The following is a 21,960-nucleotide window of genomic DNA, read 5'->3' as shown; positions in this document are numbered from 1 at the left end:
CTGCATGATAGGTAGTTGGCAAGCCAGCGTCTGGTGGTGTTGTGCATGTTTGTGTTGAGTATTTTGTTTGTGCCTAAGAGCTTTGGGTGTGTGTCAAACGCTTTGCTGATGTCTACTGTGGTGAGAATAGTTTATTTTGGTGGTTTTCTATTGTTGAGGCCTTCAAAGGTGTTTTGTATGGGGTTTGTAAGGAGAGTGGTGGAGGAGTTGGGTGGTTAAAACTTGGTGGATGAGTTGGGTAGGTGATGAGAACAAGCCAATTTGACTTTTGTTCAGGTTCGGATCCAGATCTGGCCTATCGGTTGGACACAAAAAGTAAATTGTTCAGCCTGGTGGAGGGATGCTCCGTACTGAGTGTCGTTCTAGTTTATTGTGCGTTTGTGTTGAAGTTTATACACAAGAATATACCTATATGCAAGGAACTCGGACACACGAGGAGGCCGTTTGGTCCATTATGTCTGTGCTCTATCAACACCACATTAATTGAATCTATCAGTTTATCTACTTAATCTCAATCAAGAGAGGTGTTTGGGTGGATGGGGATGGGCAGGGGGGGCGGAGAAGGAGGAGTGGGGTAAAGAGTAGGGCAGGCAAGAGGAATGAACAAACGCCGACAACACATTCACTTTTTCATGAGACCCTCTCACAGACATCACAGTCACCCAACCACAGGTAAACTACATACTAGTCCTGCCAATGTCTATGTGATCCTCTATCCCCAATCTTTGTAGGCATCTATCTAATTCCAGTTTAAATCTATCTATTGTTTCTGCTGCTACTACCTTTTTCAGGGAGACCCTTCCATACATTAACCTTCACGTTGGAGACCCTTCTATCTGCTGAGAAAATAATGCTAATTACAGGGAGCCATGAACTTAATCTTTAAACCCTGTTCAGGTTCTGCAGTGAATGACTCACCAGCTGGACTTGCTGCATACATCCTGGAGAAGTTCTCGACATGGACCAATCCTGCCTACAGGGACCTGAAGGACGGTGGCCTTTCAGAGTATGAAGCATCGGATGAATGAACAAAACACCATTTCTCTGCATTATTTATTTCCATTAATCACACAAATGCAGAGGATCTGAAGATTGTCATTGCTATACCATTCATGTCCCCGCAATCGCATGTTATTATCGTGTTTACGGCCCCACACCACAACCACTAATTACCACAGTGTGGCGTGAGGTTGCAAACGCCGAAGCGGTTACTACCAGACCATTATGCGGTCATACCCATGTGGTGCTACAACCCGTTAAAAGGGAAAAACTGTATTTAACAGGGCAATCCAATTGAGGGCAGATGGGATGCACATGGGAAGAACAGCGACAGATTAGCAATTAGCAACGCAAGGCTTAAGAATAAACAAGACACATATTAAGCAGTCGGTGATGCAGACAGACAGCAGACAAGACACTTACTTATTAAGCAGTCGGTGATGCAGACAGACAGCAGACATGAAACAGCAGACAAGACACTTATTAAGCAGTCGGTGCAGTGTCAGGTATAAGAAGCATTCTGAGTATTGCGCTGCAATACATGTCCCCTACCGGCATTGGGTAGCACTGTCATAGAAGACAGTATTATGACACCGCACTCCACATTATAGTCCGGAAAACTGTTGGGGAAATTCCCAAAGTTCAAAGTGCCATAACTTTGTCAAAAATGATCGAAACGTCGTGGAGTTCGAACTTGATCTATAACTTATCATGAGGAAACCAGGTACCAAGTTTGAAATCATTAGCATTAAGGGTTTAGAAAAAAAAGTCCGGAAAGCCGTTCTTTGCGTGACGGACTGACGGACGGAGGGACGGAGTGCAAACCTATAGTCCCCTCCGGTGTACACCACTAGGGGACTAATAAGGACTTTATTGACACAGACAAACAAAAACGGAAATCCTGACACAAAGACAATGACTAAACTAGAACAGGAAATCAAAGATTACATACCCTCGCCCAGACTTGTTTTATGTGGTTTTACAATACAGTTGTGGCCAAAAATATTGCCACCCTTGAACTTTTTGCAAATAACTCACAATTTTCTCTAAAAATAAGTTGAAATTGACAAAAATGTTTGGTCTCCACAATTCTTTATTTCACTGTTAATATTACAGAACCTTTGTTTTTCATTCAGAACTTAATATATCATTTTAAATCAGAAAATAAAAATAAATGGCATTGACAAAATGATTGACACCAGAGACTTAATATTTGGTAGCACAGTCTTTGGACAACATAACTGCAGTCAAGAGCTTCCTATGGCCATGAATGAGCTTCCTACACCTCTCTACTGACAGTTTGGCTCACTCTTCTTGTGCAAACTGCTCCAGTTCTCCCAGATTTGAAGGGTGCCTTCTCCCAACTGCTGTTTTCAGATCTCCCCACAGGTGTTCAATGGGATTTAGATCTGGACTTATTGCAGGCCACTTCAGAACAGTCCAGCGTTTTGTCTTGAACCATTCCTGAGTGCTTTTTCAAGTGTGTTTGGGGTCATTGTCCTGCTGCAAGACCCATGCCCTTTGAGGGAGACCCAGCTTTCTGACATTGGGTTGAACATTGTGCTCCAAAATGCCTTGGTAATCTCCTGATTTCATGATGCCATGCACACGTTCAAGGCACGCAGTGCCAGAGGCAGCACAGCAACCCCAAAACATCACTGAACCTCCTCCATGTTTGACTATAGGGAAGGTGTTCTTTTATTTGAAGGCTTCATTTTGTTTTCTGTAAACATAGAGATGATGTGCCTTCCCAAACAGCTCTAATTTGGTCTCATCTGTCCACAGGACATTCTCCCAGAAGGAGTTTGGCTTGTTCAGGTGTGTTTTCGAAAACTCCAGTCGGGCTTTCTTATGTCTTTCTCTCAGCATGGGGGTTCTCCTGGGTCTCCTAACCATAGAACCCCCTTTCATTGAGTTGGCGAAGGATGGTGCAAGTTGAAACTGTCGTACCTTGTGTCTGCAGGTCAGCTTGAATCTGTTTGTCAGTTGATCGAGGTGCTTTCTCCACCATTAGAACAATCCTTTGCTGCAATCTTCGATCAAGTTTTCTCTTGCAGCCACGTCCAGGAAGGTTGGCTACAGTGCCAACCCTTAGACTTCCTGATCACATTTCGTACAGTGGACAGGGGAACATCAAGGTCTCTGGAGATGGACTTGTAGCTTTGAGATTGTCCATTATTGGCTACAATCTTGTGTCTGACCTCCTCAGACAATTCTCTGGTTTTCTTTCTTTTCTCCATGCTCATTGCGGTACAAACAGTGACACAAAACAGCAGAATGACTCATTTTCTCTGTTCAAACTGGTTGAATGAGTGATTTTTATATTGCAGGCACCTGCAACTCACCACAGGTGAGTTCATTTCCAAAGTAAAGGAGAATCACCTGCTTGAAATCTCATTATTTCTAACAACTTCTAAAAGGTGCCAATAATGTTGTCCGGGCCAATTTAGCATTTCTGTGTGGAATAAGCTAAGATTTAGTAATTTTTTCAGCTTTTTATGTTTTGTGCCGCTGCAAACCAAAGAAATACAAATGTGGTACCAAAATATTTTTTTATTTCAACAATTCTCTGGAAAAATGGTGCATTATTTGAAAAAAAAGTGCAAGGGTGCCAATATTTTTGGCCACGACTATGTTTTTTATAGACGTACTCACATTGTAATTGTCCATACTTTATAGACGTACTCACATTCTATGTGTACATACTTTATATGGGGCTCTATACCTTAAGCCAGGTGTTGGCTTCACGGATAGGGTGTCTGGCTTGAGATCCTTCGGGTCCCGAGTTTGAATCCCGGTTGGCCGTTGAATTAACACCAGGTGGGGTTGACTTAGCCTGTCATCCTTCCGAGGTCGGCGAAATAAGTGCGAGTGAACTGCGAATTGCACATCTGGTGCGTAGTAGCCATTTCACCAATTCACAAGATGTTTGAATATGTCATGCCTCGTACAACATGGCTTTGGGAAGTATCATACAAACCAACCCCCACGACTGTACATTTGCAGGAAGTACACTTTGGAGGAACTGATCACGAACGTGATGATTTATTGGACCACAAACTCGATCACCTCCTCAATGCGCTTGTACAAGGAGACTATGGGGAAAGGCCTAAACCTACCTGGAAAAGAGTAAGTTCTCTGTTGTTAAGTAAGTGGGGGTGGGGGGGGGTGGAGTCATTTAATTTTCTGATCTACATGTAAATACATTTGTACATTAACTTTGTATGAGACTAAGTAACGGAGGTATCGACATGCCTACTCCTATGTCCGCTTAATTTTGTCTAACAGTTAATCTCATTTTCAAAAAGTGGAAGAGAGAAAAAAGGATATCAAAGTTTGTTTTTTTTCTTTCTTATTTTTTTATATTATAAAGAGGATTTTTTTGTTACTAGAAAAAGGAAGAAAAGGGATTCTGCCGGTATCTATATCATAATAGCGTAAGGACTCGACTTTGTTATCCCTTTTACGCCGCACCCAGTGACCCGATGCCCACGGCACTAATGGATTTACAATCTACGAACCACGCTCTTTGTTTATCACGTACAGCTATACTCGAAAAATCTGAATTAGCCGACGTTGGGGCCCAAAAGCATCCGATTAACTGCCGATACGACGCCATCTTACGACGCCATCGTATTGGCGTCTGCTGGGCGAAGGCGAAGCAAGCCGTCCGCTGATTGGACAGGCGAAGGCAAAAGCAAGCCGTCCACTGAGTGGACAATCCAGAGCATGCATTTGTGCCGGTGTCAGCGATCGTTGTTCATATACGCACTCTTCATTCTCATCTTTCTTCCTAACTCTTACTCGGACAAGCAAATCCCCTATGCCATCCATAATGGTACACTCTATCCATACACCACATCCTCCCTTCCGTGGATGTTCCATGGGTTTCGGCTAGTCATACATATTTATTGTGGATTTATGGCCCTGAAAAGGGCCGTTTGGATGTGATGAAGCTTTTCAGCTAAACCCAAGGGAATCCTCATTGCCTTCCTCGTCCGAGACGTAACTTCTCATCTGAATCAGGGTAGAGCAAGTCCCTGTCACTTTCAGCCTCCTCCTCCCAGATGATGTCATCCTCTGTGCCGTCCATGTTGTTGGAGATGCAGCATTTCAGGAATGTGCGCTTGATGATGTCCGAATGGCATCTCCTCCCAAACCTTGACGATCTAGCCGCAGATCATCGGAAGGTTAACCTTTCTCATCCTCCCGCTCTTGGTGATCATCGACCCAGTGAGTTTAAAATGGAATGCCTTTTATACTCCAACAGCAGGAAAAGCTGTTCTATTCAAAGCCAAGATGAGTCTGCGTGACGTAATCTGGGACGTAAGCCACCCACGTAAGGTTGAGAATGAAGTTCTCGTGAAGGGCAAAGTGGCCCTTCTTGAGGGTCATGTGACCGCCCCCAGCCTGTTGTCGGATGCACGGAAGTTTGTGCGCAAGCTTATTTGAGGTGGGTGCTCCGTGATTAGAGTCTAGCTATTGTCAATAATTCTTCTTTATTGATCTGAAACCAGGTGGGTATTCTCATCAATCATTCCTCACTCCTGTTTGTCAATCAATCAGAATTGACAGGAACGTGATGACATGTCGGGGTTAACGTGCATGACCCTACGGGTAAAAACGTGTAACCGCGATCGCTTGTATTTACATAGTTTTACATAATTATGAAAGCTCTAAACATTCCCCGATATGTAGAATATACATATAGATCAACTGGTATATGTATGACAATTGGAATATAATTGAAATTCAGCAATTATTGTTTTTAAGACTGATTGTTTTTTTCTGTATCTCTGTATTAACCGCACCCTCAACTTTGACCTTTTTTGACGATGAAAAGGCGCGGTTAATACACCGGAAAATACGGTAGTGATAAACCACATGACTGATATGCTCCTTCGGAGTGTGGTGTGTTGCCCAACATGGTGCATGTCTTTCAGAAACGTGTCCACGTCCCTGTTGTTGCAGTGTGCCTGTGACCGTACCTACTGGATTGACAGTGTTTCCCAACGAGCTTACCTATGCCCCCAAAGCCTGGGTAAAAAGCCATTTCCACAACATCGTGTCGTACTCGTACCAGCCACGTGGAGGGCATTTTGCAGCATTTGAGGAGCCGGTGTTGTTGGCTGAGGATGTGTGGAAGTTTGTGAGGAAAGCAGAAGCTCTTCCTTCATTTCATTAAAGAAGAATGATTGCTGTCTCAAAGTACAATAATCTGAATGATCAAAAAATATATACATTAAATTTTTCACTTTTAAATTTAAATAGAATAGATTTTTAAAATTTCATACACACAGCACATTTGTCATTTGTAATTGTGTAATCAAACATTGTTTTAAGTGGTTGATAATATTTATATTGTTACGGGTTCGGGGCGGTGGGGGTCGCGAGGGGAGTTCTTGGGCCCATTTCCTGGCCGATGACATGCTGAAGCCAATGAATGGTTGATAACTCCGTGGCACGACGGGTTGCTGAGCAACCAAAGACGCTATCTGAGATGCTTATTAATTTAGGTAGGGTCCTGCGTCCAAATCCCGCTTTACCTTGCCGCCAAATTAATCACCCCTGATAAAGACTGTGCTTCCCAACGCTCCACTGTTATTATTCAAAATGGCCGAGCGATACCGTAAGTGGAACATTGGCTAATGACTGACATTAACAAAACAGCGGGTTTGACCTCCCTGTCGCTAATTACACACTACGTCTAACCAATGCAAAGATGATTGGGCAGTTTGGAAAATGGTTTATAAAGATTAGCAAAAAGGCACGTATATACAGGACAATGTGTCACAAAAGAGAGCTCTTACCCCGACCACAGAAGCCCACTTAATCGGTCGACTTGGTCACAGGGTCTACACACACAGGTCCCTCAGTGATTCCAGGAAACAAGGCAAGGAAAAGTGATAGACAGAGAGAGAAGGAGACGGGCGTTGGTCCCAACCATAATGTAATGTAGTGTGTTGTGGCTGGCGCATCTAGGGAAACTCCGCCGATTGGACCGTTTGTCATCTTTCCGCTGCACCACATTCACCTGCCCGTTCGTACTCACAGGTTCAGCTTTGACTCGTGAATTTCCCAGACACGCAAGCTTTTAGCCCTTGAATATCCTGGCCCATACGGGCCCTGAGGGGGAAGGGTGGTTGGGGCATGGCTTGGGGGAACGAGCAACACTCAGCTGTACTCTCGGCCACAGCTTCAGCTTCGTGGATGGTTGTCTCCTCATTAGTCCGTCTTGTATCCTTGTGATGCTCATTGGGTGAGCCCAGAGCCCTTTATACAGAGTTTGGCCAACTCGGTAATAGGCTCCATGTTAGAGCCCTACGTCAAGTGCACGCGCGCGTGCGTTCAAGCGTGCATGCATAGAGTTACATATTAAGTCTATGCGTGCATGCAACTTTCTGCTATTAGAGACGGGTTTCGTTTTTTGTTCCCGAGTTTCATTCATTGTTTTGGTCACTTTAGGGCTTTAACATGGCGCCTGTTGTCACGTGATCGCTAAAAACTGAAACAGAGTTGGCCAAACTCTGTGTATAAAGGGCTCTGGGTGAGCTCAGCTCCTGCAGTGCTGCCGACGACCAAGGCGGGCATCGCTGGTTCACGTCATTGCTGGAGGCTTGCCCATCTGTGCTGCTTTATGATGTCGTTTGTCGATTGGATTTGTAATGGTGGTTTTGTCGTGTTGGTTGTCATGTTGAGTGTGATGTTGAGTGTTGCAAAACATGCATGGATGTGCTGCAGAGGTACAGAGAGAGATTGGGAGAGATAAGACAAGATAATTTAGATAGAGATGAAACACAAAGATGTTCGAATCTTCTACACAAACACAATGCATTTCCCTTTCCACTGATACGAGGGAAGAGGTAATTTAGCTAGACAAACTACTACAGATATAACTACATTAGGGCTCCCTTATGTGTCGGTATGCGTCTCCCCGGGTCTCCGAAAACCGTAACAATATTTACCGGTCAAATAAATCCCATATTTATCACACATTCAAATTCACATTTCTTCACCAATATGTCTCAATCATCTTTTAATATCCAATTATAAAAGTGATTATTGGTGGTGGAGTTAAAACTCACTCTACTCCTGATGGTTGGGTTCAAATACAAACACAATTATAAACATTCATTCCTGATGGTAGAGTTGTAAAATTACTGGTGTCCAATAAACAAGTGAGATGATTTTTCATGTTTTTACAAAGCTACCATTTTATTTTCAAAATGTGATCGTTTTGCTTAAAAGATGTATCTTTAACAACGGTAACAAGAGAGTGATGTTAAAACTGGACAGGTTACAGGTGGTGAGCTGATTGGAGATTTGTACCAACTGACTGTCTATCTGTATCTATAATATACAGTACTTGTACTGTATATAATCTCCACCAGTTGCTATGTCTGTCTGTCTGTCTGTCCAGGGCGGAGCTTCGCTGGCATGACTCCTCCCACAATTCTTTCCTTAAAATATGAAATTGCTGCCATTTTGTTCACTCTCAATGGGTCTCAGGCTTCAGGCCTCTGATGTACATTTGAAGACTGAACAATGTGTCTTATATCATGAAATAAAGTTACCTTTTGAGGAAAGAATGGTACGTTTTGATTATCGCAGAGGAAACTAGAACGACACTGGGTAGAGAGCATACCTCCACCAGGCTTAACGGTTTTTTTTGTTTTTGTTTTTTTGTATACAATATCGAGGCTCGTTTAAGAGCTAGCAAATCAAACACAAAAAACAAACGGACATGTAAAACAATAAAGGGAGGAGGAGTCAAGATTGGGAGAGAGAGGGAAGCACACAAGCACAGCAGTGGAGAAGAGGGACATCGGGAGATCTGTGGAAGGGGGAGGGGGAGGGAAGGGGTACACGGTACAAAACAAATTGACACTACAAGGAATTTCAGGAATGAAGTCGGGGATTGAAAGATGTGGAATTGGGGTGTATTAACGGGGGTAGAAAAGATCAAGGTTTTGGATGGGGGAAGATAAGAGATGGTGGTGAACAGCTGTTTTAAAGACCTGGCGGGAGGAGTGGGATTGAAGAGAGTGAGGGAGTTTGTTCCCAAGGCAGGAGTAAAGTGGAGTGAAGGTGAGCAGAGATTCTTGATTTTGGCAGTTTAACCATAAGAGGGTTGCAGGCAGATCTTGTGCGTCCTGCAGGAATATTTGGGGGCAGAGCGCAGATATAGCTGGGGGAGCAAGGCCGGAGAGGAGTCGGTAGAAGACAGAAAGCCCACCAACCTGCCTGCGGTGAGTGTGTGAAAGGCCCTCAGAATCGGCTTCATCACGGGAGATTCCAATGATTCTGAAAGCTTTGGTTTACGTGTTGTATGCCACTGATAGGCCGGATCTGAACCGCGACCTGAACCAAAATCAAATCGGTTTGTTCTTGTCACCTAACCAACTCATCCATCTTTTGTCATAACTCGTGCACAATTTTTTGAGATATCCTGGCCACAAACAAAGAGATAGGGTGAAAACATAACCTACATCCACCTTCAGTGGCAAAGATAATGAGGACTGCATATTTTGTGAGTGATCGATCAAAGCAGCAGTCTGATGATGTCGAGTCTCCTCGGGCAATGGTGGCATTGCCTTTCTAAGGCTGGTACACATGGGTAAGTGTGTGGTATAGATGGGGGGGGGAGTCGCCACTCTTCTCCGTCTCTCTGGTGGCCGTTGGGGAATTCATCCTCTTCCACCCGTACTGTTTGAGTCGACTGGACTCTCATCCAACAGATGTGCAGAGACATCTGCCATTTAAACTGCATGGCTGTGGACCGTTACCCTGCTAAGGGTGGCTCATAGGTGATACACCTTGCCCACAGGTGACCTGGGATTATGCAAGGCAGGGGCCTCCATCTCCCTGAGGTGTCAGAAGACATCCAGCAGTCTACTATATACTGGAAAAAGAAAATCTCCGTCCAATCCAGAGTACAGTATTGCTGAGTTTATGTACATGTAAAAATTCAACAACGCGTCATATCTATCTATAATTCCAGCAATCTCTGTGTGTCTGTGTGTCTGTGTGTCTGTGTGTCTGTGTGTCTGTGTGTCTGTGTGTCTGTGTGTCTGTGTGTCTGTGTGTTTGTCTGTGACCGCTGTTTCTCGACAACCACGGGTCCGATATACTTGAAACTTGCCAGGTATATTGCTGGGGACCCGAGGATGTGCCTTTTCAAGGTTTGTAATTAATCGGACAAGTACCTACCGAGCTATGTCCAAAAAACGCTTCAACCAATCAGAGAGCAGCGAGCTATCACGTGTGCCGAACCGTTAATGCAATGCAAGCGTTAATGCGTTAATGCAAGGCTTTTCTTTTTTTCCCTCTTCTCTTTCTACTTTTCCTTGCGATTAAATTGCAAACAGCCAAAATACGTTGGCGCTAATTGAATAATTGGCCATTAACACTAAAATAATCGTAACTGCGATATGCCAACTTCCGGACAGTGCAGCCTTCCATGTTGTTGTTGTTTGCAGCAGCTGTTTGCAGCAAGGCAAGGCTTTTCTTTTTTTCCCTCTTCTCTTTCTACTTTGCCTTGCGATTAAATTGCAAACAGCCAAAATACGTTGGCGCTAATTGAATAATTGGGCATTATGTTTTACAACTAATAAAAACGAATTTGCGATTCATTCGCTTTCCTGCGCGTTTGTGTACGCGATGGCGATTTCTTTACCAAACTCCGGAAGCCGTTCGCTTTGGACCGAACCATTGCATGTAAATAGAGGGGGGGGATTGTCACCACTCGCAAGCCGTTCGCTTTGGACCAAACCATTTCATGTAAATAGGGGGGGGGGGATATAATTTTAGATATATATATAGTACGGGCATGCCCTAGTATCATGAAAGAAAGGTACGCAGAGGGAACTAGAAGGGCACTCGGTCGAGCGCAAACCTCCGCCAGGCTGAACAGGTTATTTTTTTGTATCCCCCAATGATAGGCCGGATCTGGATTCAGACCTGAACTAAAATCTAATCGGCTTGTTCTTGTCACATAACCAACTTATCCACCTAGTTTTGTCATAACTCGTCCATAACTTTTTTTAATATCATGTTGAAGGAGCCCGTGCTCCAGCATGAGACGGACAAAATGATGGGCAAGGCACAAACTCGTCCGAGAAGATATTTATTGTAAAAACCAACTCGGGAACTCTACCAAAAAGCCCGTTTATCGGGCTGCATCTATCTATAATTCCAGTAATCTCTGTACGTCTGTACGTCTGTACGTTTGTCTGTGACCGCTGTTTCTCGACAACCACGGGTCCGATATACTTTTAGCTTGCCAGGTATATTGCTGGGGACCCGAGGATGTGCCTTTTCAAGGTTTCATATTAATCGGACAATTACTTACCGAGCTATGTCCAAAAAACGATTCAACCAATCAGAGAGCAGCGAACGATCGCGTGTGCCGAACGTGGAGGACACACTCTGCCTCGGATGGCACATTTGACAGCGTATTCATTTATTTCACGTTTGCAAACTATGTTGGCGTTAAACTATGTTTTAAAACTAATAAAACCGAATTTGCGATTAATTCGCTTTCCTGCGCGTTTGTGCACGCGATGGCGATTTCTTTACCAAACTCCGGAAGCCGTTCGCTTTGGACCAAACCATTGCATGTAAATAGAGGGGGGGGATTGTCACCGTACTCGCAAGCCGTTCGCTTTGGACCAAACCATTTCATGTAAATAGAGGGGGGGGATATAATTTTAGATATAGATATAGTACGGGCAATGCCCTAGTATATATCAAAACCAGAAAGCACAACCGAAACCGAAAGCCACGCCTCTCAGGCGAGGCGTGCTTTGGTGGTCACGTGACCGACAGGTGCAAAGGATTATAACCGCACGCGCGGCACGCTTTGGTGGTCACGTGACCGGGCGCCGTGGCTTGCCCGCCGGTTACGTCACCGGCTGGAGGTGGAGCAAGGAGATTCTGTTGCTGGTCTCGCTTGGGGGACCCATGGGTCGCTACAATGTTATATATCGCTTTTGGCCCGATCTCCCAATGGTGAAGAATCACTTAAAAATTAAATAATTATCATCCGTATCCATATTGAGATCTTCACCAAAATTGAATCGATTCTTCCTTGTCAGACACCCAACTTGTCCACCAAGTTTCGTCCAAATCCGTCCACAACCTTTTGAGATATCCTGCTATGTATCGCTTTTGGCCCGATCTTCCAATGGTGAAGAATCACTTAAAAATTCTAGTAGCCGAATCCGGATCTTCACCAAAATCCAATCATTTCGTCCTTGTCACATTCGCTACATCTCTGCCAAATTTCGCCCGAAACCGTCCACAACTTTTTGAGATATTTTGTTCACAGACAAACAAACACAAACAGGGGTGAAAACATAACCTCCATCCACCTTTGGTGGAGGTAAAAACAAGCCGCTTGCTAACGGAACAAGCCGCACCACAGCTTCGTTTGTTTCAAAGAACAGTGAATAGTGACGTCTCGGCGCCCGCGAAACGACGTAACTTCCGGTTAGTGCACCCTTCGCGACAACAGTCACGTGATTGGATAAGTTGAAAACAAACCACAAAAGGGCACGTGTTACAGCTTACTTCCGGTCGTCTCTCCCTCACCTCTTCTTCGTCTTTAAATCGACTGTATTTGTTTTCTTCATCTTTTTTCATTTCTCCATACACACCTGTTGGCGTTCGAGTTCACTGATATGGCTGTTCCCTCCAAGCAAGTTCAGAACAGAAGACACAGACACTTTTAAACGGTCAAGGAAAAGCTGCGGCTGCCGCAGATACACCTTTATCACGAGGTTCTTCACACCTTTTTTTCGCTCTTGACGTCATGTTTGGATGTCCATATATTCTCTTTTTGTAAGATAAATCCAATATTCAATTTAAATTGCATGTCAGGTTTTATTTTCTCGTTATTATTTTGGAGCGTGTGCTCGTTCCCAAAATACAACATTCAAATTGCTCTTTCCGTGCACGCAGACGAGTTTGTCATATTGAAATGTTTTAGTTTCGTTGCCTATTGCCTAATTCTTTGATTCCTAATTAAACATGTCTGCACAGCTCACGGAGCTCACTATTACATACACATTTACTATTTCGACCTTATCTAGCTCATCATCATTTGTACTGTGCTGTCGGCCATGGCGGTGTAGGTTGTATCAGCACGTTCGCTTTCACCTACGTTCGCGTTTTAGTTTTACCAACGTGCTGCGTGGACGGTATTTATTGATTACACAGTGTTCCTGTTGTTCTTGCATATATTCTTTGTGTTCTGGAAATGTCTTACATCCTCGGAAAGGAAGTAATAATTGTCCAAGCTGTTTGCGCTGCAGCGCTCGTTGTGTTTCGTTTGTTGACCGCGTAATCATTGGTACAAATCCCCTTCGCTATAACTATAAGAGCATTGGATGTTATTTTAACGTGGCGAGTACTGTGTATAAACGGCGCGTATATCGTGTTGTTTATGGCGGTTTCAATGAATGGGATCTGGTGTCGGCCGTTGGGCGGGTTGTAAGGGTGCTGCATCTCGGAGCATGCTCTCATTATATGGGGACTTAAAGCCGGGTATCCATGCTCTCATTACATTAGATGGGGACTTAAACTAAAGCCGGGTATCCTTCCAGCTTTATGCGTGTGGTAGATAAAGATTCCACGGTATATTTTTGTAAAAAGGGTTGATGTATTTCCCTGCCGAGAGGTTAATGGATTATGTAAATTATAATAGGAGGCAATAAATGTCACGATAAATTAAATAAATCGTCACAAGGAGGTTCTGTATCTACAGGTTAATGCTGGGGTGTTGACATTGATCAGGTATGACAGACCAAATTACCTATTTGTATCCACTTTTGATCTTCACATTTTTGTATTTAACACATAAAACTTTTGGAGGTTCCTTTTGAAGCAATTTGCAAAAGTGAAATTATTTTGATGAATCTTTTGTCTTCATTATTTTTGCTTATTTTTTTGTTGTTGAGAAGCCAATAAAAGCAAGGAATAACTTCTTTTTTTTCCCCCTGAAGAACAGAAATTGAGTTCAAATGTGAAAGATGATCAGTTTAGGGCTGGTGGGATAACCTTGAGATATTTGCACACAAATAGGAGCTGTCTCACCTGGGTTCGTATCTCGGCCCAGTTATAAACCATCAACCAACCCGGTGTTTTGTATGCAGGGCGATGCCTCAATGTGTCCGTCGTATTGGCGTTAAACCGGAGGACCCGTCTTCCAGCGCTGGTCGTTAAAGATCCCTCGGCGTCTTTTGCGAAGAGCAGGTGAGTTATCGCCGGCACACTGAACAAATTAGAAATTTCTGCCAAATCGCCTGTCCACCTGGTTCATCAAAACCTCGCTTGGTGTTGGCTTAATGGTTACGGGTGTTGGCTTAAGATCCCAGGGTCTTGAGTTCAAGCCCCTTTCATGCTGTTGAATCAACACTGGGCGGGTCGACTCGGCTCGTCATCCTCCGAGGTCGGCAAAATGAGTACCAGCTAACGGGTAAGGGGGCATTGCATCAGCGGCACAGCCGTGCCCCCAGAAAATGATGCAGCCAATCAGCCGCCGGCTGCATACAAATAAATAATAAAAATTAAAGACTTGGACCAGAGGCTTTCCCCGGGCTGATTCTACGAGAAGCTGGGAATAATTGAGGCCATAAAATAAATAACAGCAGATGAAGATGACCGGCTTAATGCTGACTCGTAAACCTTCGTTATAAGCATGGATGTTGTGTCCTGCACAATGTCTTCAAGTCACAAATTTTGATATTATCTAGCCTTTCAAAGGTGGGTGCAGTTAACATTTATTGTTGTTGTTTTCTACTTTACAGACATGGCGACAGTTCGAATAAGAGGGAAAAGGAAGAGGGGATTGCGATGCCCAAATACTCTTTTTGTCCTCTGGCTCACTGAGTGGGCAAACGATGCTGCTGCTAAGGGCAAGAAGTCTCAGTATGTCTACCAAAAGGTAGGCACTTTTGGCATAAGAATGCTGACATACACCTTTCAAAGGAATATTCATTTATTTATTGTTTTTATCGGTTTCATTTTTGTTTTATCATGAGGTCAAATCATCTCGATTCTTGAAGAGATGACATTATAAAATGGGTCGTGATGTCCAGTCGTCCATCCTTTAACTTTTTGCTATTTTTGCTCCTCCTCTCTCATCACCTGGCTGATTGTTCTGAAACTTGACACATGAATACAAGACAGTAGACCACACAATCGCTCAGGCTTCGATTTTTCGATTTCGGATCATGAGGGCTCCGAAGGGGAGTTATCCATGAAACTTCAGATCCATACTCGTCCCTTATTTACCAACCGATTGTTCTGAAACTCTAGAGAGCCCTTCTACTCGAAGGTCCGCAGGATCGCTCGGTGTTAGATTGTTCGATTTTGGATCAGGGGGCTCTTAAGGGATCAGGGACCTCCTTGATGGGTTCCCCCAAATCAGCAGAGGTGTGAACTGCAACCTCAAGAGATAACCGTCAGCCCACTCGGGGCTATTTATTTTTGTTAATATGTTGCTGATAGGTTATATAAGTCATTACTTCTGCCACCAAAGGTGGTCGCAGGTTATGTTTTCACCCCTATCTGTTTGTCTGTCTGTCTGTGAACAGGATATCTCAAAGCTGTGAACGGATTCAGACAAAAATTTGGTGGACAGGTTTGGTATTTGACAAGGACGAAATGATTAGATTTTTGGTGAAGATCCGGATGCGTCTACTATAATTTTAAAAGTGATTCTTCACCATCGGGAGATAGTGAGATGGTTAAAAAAATGTTATGGCCTGGACACACGCACTGAATGAAGCTCAGTGCTAAATAAATAAATAAAGAAACGCGGAAGAGATTTTAAAAAAGGCCATCTCGGGCTTGACACGCTGTCGTTATGTACCATTATCGTTATCGGTAGGTATCATTATCATTATTGCTACGTATCATTATCACTCTGCAGTTACCGAAGAAGCTGAAGCCTTGAACACTTTTGATTGTTTTCCCTGCTGAGAAATAAACAGCTTACAAGGAGGGGCCTCCATATAAACAGCTTTTCCCCTAGCAACCACATTACCGGAACTCGTCTCCAAGGTGACAAAAAAAACCCTCGGTGTCACCCTTGCTATGCTGCGGCCAGGCTAATAAGGGCTATTTATAGTTACTATGACTTTGTCCTTTGACATTTTGACCCAATCATCAATTATTTTTCTCCGTATTCTTATAATAAAGGTTTGTTGAAAATTTGAAGACAAAAGCTCAAATGGTAAAAAGGTTATAGCCTGGACAGACAGACAGACAGACAGACAGACAGACAGACATGCACACAAGCGATTGCAAACCCTGTTTCCTGCTGCGGAACGGACTAATGACATATACATACTACATAGCACAGTTGGCTCACGCCAGAGGTTGTCATACCTACATTGTGAATAAATACAATAAAGTGTATTTGTGGTGCAGTAGATAATGGGTATGATATATGAGGCGGATGTGGAGCAGCTGATCCTGCCATTGGTACGTGAACATCATCGATTTTGGTTAAATGTCTAGCTGGAACTCTGTTCCTCTATCCTATGATTACTGACGCTTTGCATGGAAGCACTCGCTGTATGACCAACGTTTTTTGGTATTTTTTGTTGTTTACTTTCCATAAAAGCTCCTAATAATTAACTACCTCAAGTTTGCAACTATATATATTTATTTAGGATACCTCGTAGCTGAGAATAAAAAAATGTGACACTGGGATTGGAAGAAGAGTAGAGATTCCCAGGACGAATGTGTCGTGATGATCTGTTGATGTTGTGTTGATAACAAGAATGTACAACCTTGAAAGAAGTATCATCAAATAGACAGATAAATATATCAGATAAATTACGTTTTAGAAAGTGTGATACACAGAGTGGTCCAAAACTATGTGCAACTTTTCAAACAGCCGTCATAATTTTACCAACAAGACCCTCTTTTTTTATTTTTTGGTGTCTAAACAATGAGGTTTAAAGTTTCTATTTATTTATTTATTTTTTCCATTTAAGTTTCAACCATGTTGGACAATTTCTCTGTGCCTCAGCGGACGCTCATTTTAGAGACTTTTTGTGACAAAGTCATGTTTCCACACAAAGGTAGTTTTGTAGGGTTTATCAAAATGCAGAAATTCTACAATACAAAACCATCAAACGTATTGTTGTAAAGTTTAGAGACACCGGAAGTATGAAAGACCAAATTAAAGGGTACAGTGGTCGAAAACCTTCAGTCAGGACACCCGACAAGATAGAGGCTTTAAGAGAAGCTTTGCAGGCTTCTCTTAAAAAGTCAACACGCCGACTTGCACAGCTGGAGGGACATTCTCGCACGACCGTTGGCACAATCATACATGATTATCTAAAACTGTATCCATACAAGATACAGTTACTGCAGCGCCAGACCGAAATAAATATGAGGGAGAGGTTAGAATTATCCACCACCATTGCCAAGCAGATCAAAGAAGACCAGGATTTTAGAGACATCATCTTTAGTGATGAGGCCCACTTCCATCTCAGCGGCCACACAAACAAACAGAACATGCAATTTTTGGTGGAACACCAACTGCATGAACATGTGGAGCTGGCAGTGTGTGTAGCGAAAGCACTGGTTTGGTGTGCTATTGGACGTAGCAGTATAATGGGGCCTTTCTTCTTTGAGAACGAAGCTGGACAAACATTGACAGTCAACACCGATAGATACGTGGACATGCTGCAGATAGGATTCCTCCTGGCACTGAGAAGGCAGGAAGACATTACTATGAATTCAGCCATCTTCCAGCAGGAAGGTGCACCACCGCATGCTTCTAATGGTGCTTTGGAGTTTTTGAGACAACATTTCCCGGGTGATCAACACATTTTTCGACGGACGGACAATACATGGCCTCTCTACTCCCTGAGTCTGTCTCCTCCTGACTACTACCTATTGAGTTCCCTTAAAGCTAAAGTCTACGAAACCAACCCACACACAATGCAGCAGTTTAAAAACAATATCAAATTGGAAGTCGGACACATACCAGCTCTCGTTCTCAGCCGAGTCCTCGACAACAGTGTTTGTGTGGCAGGTGTCATCCAAAGGGGCGGTACTTGGATTGAGCACTTCATCAACTACTAATTATATCACTTCTTATTGCTTGTTGAAGCATCGTTATGCCTCCGCCAACGAAGTCACCGGAGGCATTATGTTTTCGTGTTGTCCATCCGTTTTTTGTGTCTGTGATAGGTTTTCGTTCCTGCGTTAACTTGAGAATGGCTGAAGGGATTGAAATCAAAATTAAAATGAAGTATCTACTGTGACCTGCATCAGAGTAGCGACCCGTCCAGGATTGTGCCCAATAGCCCAGAAACAGATTCGGCAGCCAAATGCATCTGAAAATACAAAAAGGAGTGGTCATGTACAGTACTATGATGCAAAAAGAACCGCCTTTAGAGGCCATTTTTCCCCGCAGAGCAGGGGTTGGCCTTTTTTGGGCACCGTGGTCCCCTTTTTGAAGCAATGTTTTATGGCCGGATGCCCTTCCTGCCACCAACCCTGTTAGTCGCCTCTTGCGACACACAGGGAATTACCAGTGAACTCGTGCTCAATTTGCCGACCTCGGAAGGATGACAGGCTGAGCCAACTCTCCTGGCGTTAATTCAGCGATCGACCAGGATTCAAACCCAGGATCCTAGCATCCCAAGCCGGCAGCCTAACCGCTAAGCCAATGCCAGGCTATGATGCAAAGATGACCTGATTTGATTTTGGGGTCAAGAGGTCAAAGGTGAGTGGTCTTGTTAGGTAAAAAAAAAAAATCTATTACTGCGCTAACTTGTGAACCAGTGATGGGATTTTGACCAAACTTGGTATAAGGATATATTATGATGAAAAGATGAACTGATTAGATTTTTTGTGCTACTTGAGAACAGCGGAAGAGATTTAAATCAAACTTGGTACAATGATGTAATACATTGGTATGATGTAATAATGTGGGCAGGGGCGTATTGGTTGACATCACGATGTCGAAGTGTGCCATTCTAGTTTTCGCAATAATAAACATAAATTTAACTAACCCTGTGTATTATTAGACAAAAACTAACCCAATCGACCGATAATACAAATTGTTGTTACATAAAAACTTGCACATTATTTTGGACCACCATGTATATATATGTGAGTCCACCTTGCTGTAAGGAACCGAAACATGGACATTGAACAGGGAGATTATTAAATGGAAATTCGAAGTATTGGAAATGTGGTTGTTCAGAAGAATGCTAAGAATATGAAATGAAGAGTAACCTATTATTATATTAACACTAACATCTACAGAGTAACAGAGTAAACACTAACATCAAGGTATTGAATATAGTCGGTATGAAGTCAAGTCGAGTAGAAATGATCAATAAATAGAAGATTAACTGACGTACTTCGACCGTGTGCAAAAATGTGATGGTTTAGAGAAGGTATTGTTGGAAGGGAAAAAACCGCAAGTACGGCATACACAGATGGATAACAACAAGGATTGAATGAGGTTAAACTACCAGGAATGTGAAGGAGGTTGATGACAGAAAAGGCTGGAAGTTCATACCGGTCAACTTCATGGACGGAGAAGATGCTGATGACTGGGACTGGACTGAAAAGTTGTCAATCAGTGCTAATGTCATTGTCCTTTCATAATATGTGTACAAGCTCCTCTAAGTGTTTTCTTGCCATACTTGGTCTGGCAAAATCCGTTTTCTGCAAAATGAGGTTTGACCGAAATGAGATTTGAACTAAGGGTCGCCGAATCGGGGAGCAATTGTCCAAAAGATCGACGTATCCCGGAACTGTAGCTATCATAATTTACATTGCCTCAACGGAGCCGTCCAATGTGCCTGGTTGTGCTGGGAACGTAATTTACTTGTTTGTTTTCTGGTTAATTTGCCAGTTGCTAATAGCAACTTTCAGCGAAGTGCTAGTTGCTACTAACATTTCATGGGTTTCCGCTGGTCACACGGGAGACTCGGAGCAGCAATCTGATTAATTGAGGGTGTTTGTACTGTAGTGATTTTGTCAAAAATGGCATTGAAGGTGTTGGAAAGAGTCGACAAAGCGAAAAGTTAGTTTCTGTCTTTGCAGGCGTTGACCTCCCTGAAGAAATACCCCTTGCCCCTCAAGAATGGCACCGAAGCGAAAATTTTGCAAAACTTTGGAGATTCTACTTGCAAGATGTTGGATCGGAAGCTCGCAGAGTACTTTGCAGAGCATGGTGAGTGCAACCCTTTTGAATGGTTTACCAAAGGGGAAAATGAACAATAATCGATGCCTTAGAAAATGCAAGTGCCAGACATTTATTGTTTTTATTTTTTAACGGGAATTGTTTTCTTGCATTAGTTCCTTGTATTTCTCCATCAGGTCCTGAAGCAAAGATCCATTATCTTGATATTCCTCGAGGACACCGAGCCAAAGCAGTCTACGATGCTACAAAGCACAAACGCTCTCCTCGCGTCAAATCCATCATCTGCTCCCAACTTCGACGGAGTCGAGGAGAGAAGCCAGTGAAGGCAGGCCTGTCTGGGAGCCTCCCCAAGAAAGACGTCGTGGGTGTAAGCTCGAGATGCTGATGAATTAACTTGTGGCCAATTTCAAGATGACTTTTGCTGGTTTAAAAGAAAGAAAAGCATTTAAACTTTATTTTTCACAGAAAAGGATGAAGGAATATGTTCCGCAGAAACGCTCTGGTGGCTATGCATTGCTGATCACCATGTATCGCAGCAATCAGGTGCACTGGGGGTTTAGGGTGATATTACAATTGTGTTTTCATTGTTATTCATTTAAACCCCGAACGTGTCAGCCTTTGCGTATGCCTTAGTGTTCCTCTATGTAGCAGGTGGGTGGTGAAATTTCTCTAACGAAAGCAGAACTGCAAAACAAGGCCCAGGATTTGTGTGATGCATCCCTCACTGTGGTGAGTGGACTTGGTTCGTATCTTCCTGGCTGTCCGTCACATATTTATAATATTGAGCAGTTAACCTTTTAAAAATAATATGCAGTGCATTCAGAAAGTATTCAGACCCCTTCACTTTTTTCACATTTTGTTATGTTGCAGCCTTATGCTGAAATCGTTTAAATTCATTTTTCCCTCATCAATCTACACTCAATACCCCATAATGACAAAGAGAAAACAGGATTTTAGAAAGTTTTGCAAATTTATTAAAAAGAAAAAACTGAAATATCATATTTACATAAGTATTCAGACCCTTAACTCAGTACTGAGTTGAAGCACCTTTGGCAGCGATTACAGCCTCGAGTATTCTTGGGTATGACGCGACAGGCTTTGCACACCTGGATTTGGGGATTTTCTGCCATTCTTCTCTGTGGATCCTCTCAAGCTCTGTCAGGTTGGATGGGGACCGTCGGTGGACAGCCATTTTCAGGTCTCTCCAGAGATGTTCGATTGGGTTCAAGTCAGGGCTCTGGCTGGGCCACTCAAGGACCTTCACAGAGTTGTCCCTAAGCCACTCCTCCATTGTCTTGGCTGTGTGCTTAGGGTCATTGTCCTGTTGGAAGGTGAACCTTCGGCCCAGTCTGAGGTCCTGAGCACTCTGTTTCAGGTTTTCCTTAGGGATATCTCTGTACTTTGCTCCGTTCATTGTTCCCTCAACCCTGACCAGTCCCCCAGTCCCTGCTGCTGAAAAACACCCCCACAGCATGATGCTGCCACCACCATGCTTCACCGTTGGGATGGTATTGGGCAGGTGATGAGCGGTGCCTGGTTTCCTCCAGACAGGACGCTTAGAATTGAGGCCAAACAGTTCAATCTTAGTTTCATCAGACCACAGAATCTTGTTTCTCACAGTCTGAGAGTCCTTTAGGTGCTTTTTTGCAAAACTCCAAGCGGGCTTTCATGTGTCTTTCACTGAGGAGAGGCTTCCGTCTGGCCACTCTGCCATAAAGCCCAGATTGGTGGAGTGTTGCAGTGATGGTTGTCCTTCTGCGAGTTTCTCCCATCTC

The 21,960-nt window shown here is 43.5% G+C and overlaps 2 protein-coding genes across 14 annotated transcripts in view; both read left to right on the top strand.

Annotated features, from left to right (window-relative positions):
• EPHX1 (epoxide hydrolase 1) overlaps window positions 1–8,588 on the top strand; it is a 55,241-nt gene extending 46,653 nt beyond the window's left edge. For 2 of the 4 annotated variants that reach the window (XR_013623593.1, XR_013623594.1), the window contains exons 7-10: window positions 898–1,006; window positions 4,006–4,128; window positions 5,971–7,249; window positions 7,539–8,588. Coding sequence is in view for 2 of the 4 variants with exons in the window: in XM_068115968.2 (XP_067972069.2) it covers window positions 898–1,006; window positions 4,006–4,128; window positions 5,971–6,184 (446 nt within the window). In the remaining 2 variants the exon portion in view is untranslated. Of the gene's footprint in view, window positions 1–897; window positions 1,007–4,005; window positions 4,129–5,970 lie in introns of all 4 variants that reach the window. The other 2 variants (XM_068115968.2, XM_068115969.2) reach the window with 1 other exon arrangement.
• A 4,064-nt stretch (window positions 8,589–12,652) lies between these two features.
• MUS81 (MUS81 structure-specific endonuclease subunit) overlaps window positions 12,653–21,960 on the top strand; it is a 39,274-nt gene continuing 29,966 nt past the window's right edge. Inside the window, exons 1-7 of one of the 10 annotated variants that reach the window (XM_078778848.1) lie at window positions 12,665–12,779; window positions 14,154–14,253; window positions 14,808–14,944; window positions 20,086–20,215; window positions 20,362–20,552; window positions 20,651–20,728; window positions 20,834–20,914. In XM_078778848.1, the coding sequence (XP_078634974.1) occupies window positions 14,810–14,944; window positions 20,086–20,215; window positions 20,362–20,552; window positions 20,651–20,728; window positions 20,834–20,914 (615 nt within the window). In that variant the 5' untranslated portion in view covers window positions 12,665–12,779; window positions 14,154–14,253; window positions 14,808–14,809. Of the gene's footprint in view, window positions 12,780–12,822; window positions 12,841–13,136; window positions 13,200–13,267; window positions 13,352–13,743; window positions 13,795–14,153; window positions 14,254–14,807; window positions 14,945–20,085; window positions 20,216–20,361; window positions 20,553–20,650; window positions 20,729–20,833; window positions 20,915–21,960 lie in introns of those variants that run through there. The other 9 variants (XM_078778853.1, XM_078778847.1, XM_078778852.1 and 6 more) reach the window with 9 other exon arrangements.

This window comes from Myxine glutinosa, chromosome 5 (genome assembly GCF_964187855.1).
Source record: "Myxine glutinosa chromosome 5, kmMyxGlut1.1, whole genome shotgun sequence".
Lineage (NCBI taxonomy): Eukaryota > Metazoa > Chordata > Myxini > Myxiniformes > Myxinidae > Myxine > Myxine glutinosa.
Note: the sequence above shows the minus strand (reverse complement) of the source record. Positions and strands in the feature narration are given on the sequence as shown.